We start from the raw sequence: 8,690 nt of genomic DNA, 5'->3' as shown, positions 1-8,690 counted from the left end.
CCTTGACCACTAGGATTTCGGTCAATTTAACTCACAACAAGTGTATGTTTCCTATTTCCTATCAAATATGATGTAACTTTTGACCTGAGAGTTCAACAAGCTTTGTAATTGTTGACTTCATCAACTATGTATTATGTCAGTCCAGAGTGCTAAGGTCTTGTTTAAAATTTCTAAAACTGTCCAAAGTCCATTCTGTCAATATGTTTACAGAAGTTTATAGCTCGATTCAAATTCAAACCTAAAATATAACAATATGAAAGCCTCTTCTGGGTTTTGCTATCCATCAATTTCCTATATTTATAAGGTTTTTACATGACACTCTTTGATTGGTCAAAAATAAAATCATTGAGACAGGCTTTTGGTAGAAAACTTTTTAGATTACAATGTAGACTAAAAGTATCGAAATTGTAAACTTATTTTAATTAGATTGTACACTGATACAGCACCATTTAAGCTTTTATTAACATGTTATGACCCATGACAACAAGATCAGTAATAATGGAACACAATATTATGGTATACCACCCCTCAGTTTTATTTTACACAACCTATTCCACAATTCACATTTTCATTATCAGGTGACATCATGATGACAATCTAAATTGTTGTACATTAAAACTCTGTGTACAATAAAATTGTATTGTTATTTAATATGATCATTACCCCTTTATCTTTCATTTTTCTTTTAAGGGAAAATTTCCAGCTGCATATTATGGTATTGGATTTGCTGTAACAACAGTTGGTTTGTCAACAATTTTATGGATTTTACAGAGAAGACATGTGATTAAGAGAACTGATTAAATACTTCCTGCATCTTGGGAACAGTGCAATTTTGACATAGAATGCTTCAGCTTCTGCATTTTATCACATATTTCAAGATTAAAATCTTTTCTATTCGTCAGAAGCACATAATTAGATGACAATATTTCAGTTATTTGCTGTTTACAACCCAGCCCAGGACAATTTCAGGGGTTGATTTGGGTTTTTAAATATGTGAATATATGAATTTCACATTCTATTTCTATAAGCTTATATCACTTTCAAAGTAGCTTAGCTGAAGAAGTCTCGTTTCTGAGAGAAAGGTATGATATGGCAAACTGGCCCCCTTACTTCTGCAACCTGTATGACATATGTTCTTCTTGCCCTGCACATTTAAATAAAACATTCCTTTATTTTTATGATTTTATTTCATTAACATAATGTTTAAAACATTAACATATATATTTTTCATTAAAGCTTAATTTTTTTTACATTGGATTTGTCCTTTTTCATACATTCCCTAACACACAATAAATACATTTATACATCAACACTTCCAAACAAGAGTTTTGTTATACAAAGCGAAATTTGAAATGTATCTTTGTCCATAGAACTGGTTTTTTAACCTTTATTATCTTGGGAAAACCATGCATACAACATAATGACTAGCAAAACACAAAACTTTGCTCACAGTTCATTCTGATTCATGAAATTGGTTTTTAAACCTGTCTCACTGTCCCAAATTTCCATGTATACTTTCCAAACATGACCTTGATGAAATGAATTATATGTTGGTTCAGTGTTTGTAGAATCCATATAGTTTTCTTACACAAGCCGACCGTAATATTCACATTTAGGATATTTCACCTGTAATTCAGGCCACTGCACAATGATGTTATCAGCAAAGTTATAGAGTAATTTACCAGTCATTGATAATCTTTCAACACGACAAATACTTTCTACATAAATTATTCTTGTCTTTACAAAGCCAATGAACTGAAATGGAAATTTAATTCAAATCATGCTGCAATTTGTTACATTTGAAATACACATGAATTCCTAAAAAAAGCATGCACCAAACTAAATTGTATTTGATGTTCTAAAAAATATAGTGGACTTGGCACCTAACCAAATGCCTTGAAAATCAAAATGGTCCCAAATATCAGTTAAAATGTCAACTTACCTTTAACAACCAACCAATTAGACAAACGGGTATACATGTCCCTGGTCCATTACATAATACCTGAAAGTAAAATATAAAAACATAATATAATATTATCTTTATCTTGATAAGATATGAGTACGCTTGGACTTGACTAAGATTAAAATATATACAGTATAATAATGTAAAGTCACTAGGGTGGAATTGTAAATTGCAAAAATCACTAGGAGTTGAACTTGAAAAGGGAGGAGATCATTGCAGGCCAACTTTCAAGTGACTCGAAAGTATTTAAATATAATTTCACATAAAAATGCCTTTCAAGCCATGTTACAGTTAAAAAATTTTGAAAACTTACTATTTCTGGTCGACAAATAAACATTAAAGGTATGCAATATAACACACTATAAACTGTACAAACAAACGATGTAAACCATGACTGATTCACTTCTCGACATCTTGGAATTTTGTGAATTAAATACTGTAAAGAAAAATAAACAAATTCATTAGTCAAAATATAAATTAAGAAGGTGAGTGACATTCTAGTAGATTGCCTGAAACACATGGCTGAACACAATACAATACAATACAGCTATTAGGCACTGTCTTATTATGTAATCAAAGGGTAATTAAGGTCATGACAAAAGACATTTATCTTGGTCATTCTTTTAATAAGCTTACCTCATTTTTTAGATTCTTTTTCTTCCTCAAATTATCCTCTAGAGAATGAACCTTATTTTCACTAATACTATCTGTATAAGCTACGACATAATGTCTTGGTGAATAATTTCCACTTAGGGCACTCATTAATCGTAACATTTCTCTTGTATGGCCACCTACAATGAAAATATTATCTCATAAATATAATTCAAATACTGGATAGTGTTAAAATAAAAAGATAATTCGTAACCATGATTAAATGTTAAACAGTGGACATTTTTATTAGCTTTACCTGAGCCAACAACTGCAACAATTGATGCTGGTTCCGTTCGAACCTCGTTGAGTTTACTTCTTTCTGGACATTGGCGATACCTTCTGTACACTAAATACATTATTGTTAGAACTGGTAGAATATAGTACAGACATGGTATTAGTTCACTCATCTTTTACAGTTTTGGTAGCATTCACACATATAACAAAACAAACAAATGAAGAAATATATTCCCAATGTCAGATACGTTGAGCTGGCTGAAGTCAAACTGGTTTTTTTTTGTAGTTGACGGAGCACACTGATCACAACTCCTCAGTATTGTATGGATGGACTAATCCTAAACTTAATTGAAATGTTGTTACTGTTTTTTGTAAAAATGCTGCGTGGAGTTTAACAGCAGAATTTGTTGTGATCTTTTAGCTTTGACAGTTAATGACCTATGACTTCTGTTACCAATGTAGTATTACTCTTATGTTGACACGTGCCAGCTGACTTTATTATCATTGGGCAGATAACTCCTTTGTTTTTGAACTGTGAACCCAAAATGGGAACTGGATGGTATAACGGAACGAACAAACAAATAATGCTGATCCTTATTAGTAGATATTAAACCAATGATTTAATATACATAGTATATGAAAATTATTGACTGAGCGAATGGTATTGGTATTAGCTCATAAGATCTACTTTGCAGATCGACCTTTGATTTTTATGAATATTGCTGATAACATAATTTGAGTTTTCTGTTATCTATCTGTTATCTTCAAACTATCTACATTAACCCAATTAGGTTGTAGAAGAATTAACAAATATCTCGTCCTATTTAACCTTAAAAGATAAGATAATTTTTAATTAGATTTTTTTTGGTTAAAAATGAAAGAAACTTTCGTTTTTTTTTCTAATTTTTTTTCTTCGTTTCTCATTTTGCAGGCTACCGGAATCATACGTCACCGGAAATGAAAATTATCTATTTTAAGCAGGAAAGGAACAATGACAGAAATAACTGGTAATTCCCAAAATAATCACCGTTAACACGCCTACAGTGTGCACAGTTTGCTCTGCTTGGCGGACACAGGTTGACGTATGATATTAACTGTATTAAGCCCTAGAAATAGTTTATAACTTGGCCAGTTTCAACTAAGAAACCCCAAACCCACACACCACGAGTCGCATGACACTTGCGTACATCTTTGCCATGGCATCTGCAATAATGTAAACTCCCTTTCTCTTTCAAACATAACTGTGAAGCTTTCCCTCTTCTGTCCATTAAATGGCCATAGAATTGCATTATTGCAATGATTTTTGTATTGTATTGAATTAAATAGTAATTTCAAATTACTACAGAGTTCTTTTGAAGTTTAATTTTCAAATTCAAGAAAATAATTTATAAAGCCAGATCTATGTCTAACCCTTTCCTGTTAGTCATAGCTTTTATGTCTTCTGTACACTTTTTTAATTGATATTATCAATCGTCAAAACGAATCCCCATTTACATCACAAACTCTAATCAATTTTTCCAATGCATCAAGAAAATCCTTCAGAACAAATATTGCTTTATTGGAACCCTAATTGCATGAAATAGACCAAAGTTTGTTATCTCTAAGGACATAATATGGTTACAGAAAGAGTTGTCAAATTAAGTCATAATTTAACTGCAGCTGGTCGCCTAATTATTTCTTACTCTTAGTCTTTCAAACTTTGACAGTTGACATGAAAACATTGAAGGGTAAAATTATTTGAGTTAATGACCAAGTTTTAGTTTGACCTTTCAAATGATTTTTTTATATATATTTTTTTGTTTCTGAAGATGTTTTCAAGCTTTTCCCACTTCTTAATTCAGTAGAAAAATGTGAAAATAAGTGTAAATGTATGGATTATTTTTGTAAAGTGTTTTCTTTCAAATATTTTTGCAGAGAATAATGGATAATCCAAGCTGTTATAGAAGGAGGGTTATTTAGAGTGTTGATTTATGAGCTATTGTTATCAAGATGTTATCTCAGAATAACTAGTGTATTGAAATAGCTTATCTTTGACCTATTGTAGTCACAGTCCAACACGTCATGATTAGAATATTGCTGTTAGAACTCTCATCTATACACTTTATTTCTACTATATTATAAGGTAAGGTATCTAGGGTTTATTCATTTATTATAATGAAATAATGTGAAACTTCATTCAAATAAATATAATTTTGCATCAACAGATGAAAGAAGCCTGTTTTGTTGAATTAACAATAACATATTTACATTGTCTATGTACATGAAATGTGAATAAAACATTATTTTGAAATGATTTAAGATTTAAATAACACATTCTAGAATGTTGCCTCATTTATTTTGTGAAAATGTCATGAAATTTTTATGTGCTACTGCTACTAATCTCTTAAAACAAAAAAGTAGTTTGACTGAAGCAGAAATATATCCTTGGAATCTTATTACATTTGGGTTGTAGAATTATCTATGCTTATGCACTTAAAAACTGATATATCGGTGATTGCCTGTAACCTATTGGTTGTAGATAATTATATTCTTTATGCTCTATATTATAGATGAGATAATAAAAGTTCAAGATGGGAAGGACAATCGATACTGTAACATTTGATCCTTCATACTACCCTGCTGCAGTAGTTAGCTGTATGGTCTTTTTGTATTTGTATAAATATACTAGTCCTAATTTATCCTCCAAATTTGCTCCTAAATATACATCCTTAACAGAAGTGGAACAGATTGATTGGAATACAAGGTACAGAATTTTTATAGAATTCTTTGGAAGAAACATGAAAGCTGTCTGTTACAATTTTCATCCAGTTTTGTTGAAACTTTGTTTGGATATTAGATAACATAACTTTAGTTACCCATGGCTTAGTAATAAAGCATTTCAAGCATTTTTGCCTCTGATTGATGTATAGACTGACAACTCTGGACAACAATTCCTCAGACATGATATGTGGATGTGATATTGTCATGTTTACAGCACTTCAGAATTGTATGAAATCAGGAAAAGACTATGAGAATAGGTTTAGTTTAGGGACAACATAATTGGTATATGGATTGTCAGGATGAACTGTTGCATTAAACATCATTAGATGTCTGAATATGACAATATCACACCTGTAAACTCTGGTCCTACCCAGTCCCTTAAGTTGTTAAGCTTACTAATATACTGCTGTAGCATTATTATATTGCCATATCAGTGAATAACTTTCTGATGAAAGATCTGTTTTTCTTATAGATTTAACTCCACAATTCATGCAACATTTGTTAGTTGTATGTGTGTTTACTCTTTAATTTATGATGAAGATATCAGTAAGGAACCAATATGGTAAGTTACATTTTATTCCATCATTTTCTTTCCTGAGCTCAGTAAATTAACTCCACTGAACTAGTTTAAATTATCATTTTCCACATTTACCTAGCTAGCCACTCCTACACTCGTAATTTTTTCGAGGGCTAGGAATTCAAATTGAGGAATGTGTAAATACATGAAAAGAAAAATAATTGAATTAAATTGACGTACTGCTATTGGAGATATATTTGTTTTTTGAATGCTAGAATATTTGTATTATATTGCAGGGCAGATTCTCCAATGGTTCGTACTAGTTGTGCTATCGTTGTTGGTTATATGACTTGTGGTAAGTGTTATTTGAATGACCACTTCTACCTTTATGAATTAAGGAATTACTTTGCAAATTGAAATGATATCCATACTTAATGTATTATTATTGAAGGCACAACCATAATGTATGACCAATTGTTAATACTTATAGTGGTAAAAACTTGTTAACAGCCTATGTTTCTCAAATACTGTACAATAAAAAGGAATTGTTAAATTTTTTCAGAGATCTACTCTCATGTATTTTAAGATTTAAGAATCTAGTACCATGAGCTTTATGTTCTATGTACCGGTATTGTAAAATGTTCATTGTATTTTAGATATTTTGATAATGACAATACATTATAAAAAAATTGGTGAAGCTTTTTATTTTTTTCATCATGGGGCATCAATGTATGCTTATTTTTATGTTATGGTAAGTTGATTTACATAGTACATTAAATTGATAATAGATGGATTAGCCATGATGTATATAATAAGAATAGATGAATAGAGTAGCACTTGCCAGTGACAAATTTTCCCTCATTGCACAATAAGCTGTGTGGCCCAATGCCGAAAAGAAGGACATAAACTCTCTTCATTTCTAGATCACAAAATATATAATGAAAGGATACGCATGTTAAACTTCGATATAAGTGTTTATTTTATTTTATAATGATCAAGATTTCTGTCTTGACAAGATTAATTGTCATTTATGTTCTATTTTTCAGACCTATGGTGTATTACCATATTTTGCCAATTTTCGTCTCATGGCAGAATTTTCAACACCCTTTGTTAATCAAAGGTAATATGACTATTTTTTACTAGAGAACTTATGTAGTACCTACTAAAGTTCTACTGATTTGAAATCATCTCATCAAACACTTTTAACAGTAACAGCTTGTAACAGTACCTCAAGGCCCTGTGTGCTACAGGTCCCTTGATAGGAATAGACTGATGTTGCCACCATGGCACTACATGGTTCACACCATTTGATAATGAATGAAGACATGATCTCTACTTTAACTTTCCATTCTTTTATTTCAGGTGGTTTTTAGATAAACTGAAATATTCCAAAACCAGTAAAATTTTCATGTTAAATGGTCTTGCAATGACAATTACATTTTTCTTTGTACGCATAGCTGTGATGCCCACCTATTGGAAACGTGTATATAGTGTGATTGGTACAGAATCATTTAAAAGATTAGGACACATTTCACTTGTTTTAGTTATAACTTGTTTTATTTTAGATAGTATTAACTTATTTTGGTTTTATAAAATGTGTCAAGGTGTGAAAAGAGTTCTTAAAATTTATGCAAAAAAGAACATGGAATTAATGAATAATCATGTAAGCATAGAAAAAGAAGAGTAATTTTTGTGTGCAGGTTTTATGTTATGTTGGTTTGTGTTTTTGTACTTTGAATTGGATATTAAGTTAATTTCAATATCAAACTAATTATGAATGTCTGAGATTAATATCACATCCAAGATGTTATCTCGTGTGTTTAAAACTAGGTTGTTGTATTTTAAATTTCAGGCTATTTTAGCTCTCAAAGTCTCAAAAACTATTTCATGCATTTTCTTCATGAATTGTTAACAATATGTGATTGTTTGTTGTAAAGTTACTTTATCTGAAATAAGAATAGTAAACCTCTGTATGTAAATAGATGTGACATTGTTTAAGGTACCCTCACAATATAGCAAAAATAAAGCTCAGTTGCTGAAGAGTTGCATATGAAACTTGCAACCATACGCAACTGGTGACCTTTATGGTGTGGGGCCACTTAACAGAATTTTGATCAAATTTACAAAGGTTCTTGTTTTAATTGCTTTCCATATATCATGTTTATCTAGTCAGAGTAACTAAGTGGAATAATTAAAAATTTTACCAAAATATGTGCTATAATAATTTTTATGTCAACTCATACGTATCTTTTCGACTCATGAGGTTATTAAGTGCAACAATGGATATTAAGTAGTTCAGTATTTAAAGAAATGCAATAAAAAACTGCAGTTATAAACAGTCATCAACGTTGTGTTGTTTATTATAAAAGATAAATTGTTTTTGACCACTACTAACTAAGAATCAGGTAAAATAATGTGTATTGCAATGAAATTATAGAATCTAGTCTTGGTTTTCAATTGCATTTAAAATACTTAACTTCATCATTCTGTTTTTAATGTAAAGGTTTTAATATCAGGTTTATATTAGTGAATATTTAAATATATGTGTGTGAAAATTTGATTGAT

General features: G+C 30.5%; 3 protein-coding genes across 3 annotated transcripts in view; 2 read left to right on the top strand and 1 right to left on the bottom strand.

The window, feature by feature from the left end:
• The window catches only part of LOTGIDRAFT_165684 (hypothetical protein), a gene marked incomplete at both ends in the record, with an annotated part of 3,710 nt that extends 2,909 nt beyond the window's left edge, over positions 1-801 (top strand). Inside the window, one exon of the mRNA XM_009062723.1 lies at positions 691-801. Within this exon, the coding sequence (XP_009060971.1) occupies positions 691-801 (111 nt within the window). The remainder of the gene's footprint in view (positions 1-690) is intronic.
• A 783-nt stretch (positions 802-1,584) lies between these two features.
• LOTGIDRAFT_165683 (hypothetical protein) lies at positions 1,585-2,970 on the bottom strand (the record flags this gene model as incomplete). Its single annotated transcript, XM_009062722.1, has 5 exons — positions 1,585-1,755; positions 1,943-2,002; positions 2,277-2,399; positions 2,600-2,754; positions 2,871-2,970. The coding sequence occupies 5 exons, from the start codon at positions 2,968-2,970 to the stop codon at positions 1,585-1,587; spliced, it is 609 nt and encodes a 202-aa protein (XP_009060970.1).
• An 861-nt stretch (positions 2,971-3,831) lies between these two features.
• Positions 3,832-8,633, top strand: LOTGIDRAFT_219318 (hypothetical protein). The gene is made up of 8 exons (XM_009062721.1): positions 3,832-3,924; positions 4,763-4,970; positions 5,398-5,591; positions 6,081-6,170; positions 6,422-6,480; positions 6,782-6,876; positions 7,172-7,245; positions 7,488-8,633. Exons 3-8 carry the CDS (start codon positions 5,419-5,421, stop codon positions 7,810-7,812), a joined length of 816 nt encoding a protein of 271 aa, XP_009060969.1. The 5' UTR covers positions 3,832-3,924; positions 4,763-4,970; positions 5,398-5,418; the 3' UTR covers positions 7,813-8,633.
• Positions 8,634-8,690: the final 57 nt, after the last annotated feature.

The sequence above is a fragment of the Lottia gigantea genome, assembly GCF_000327385.1.
Source record: "Lottia gigantea unplaced genomic scaffold LOTGIsca_53, whole genome shotgun sequence".
NCBI lineage: Eukaryota > Metazoa > Mollusca > Gastropoda > Lottiidae > Lottia > Lottia gigantea.
Note: the sequence above shows the minus strand (reverse complement) of the source record. Positions and strands in the feature narration are given on the sequence as shown.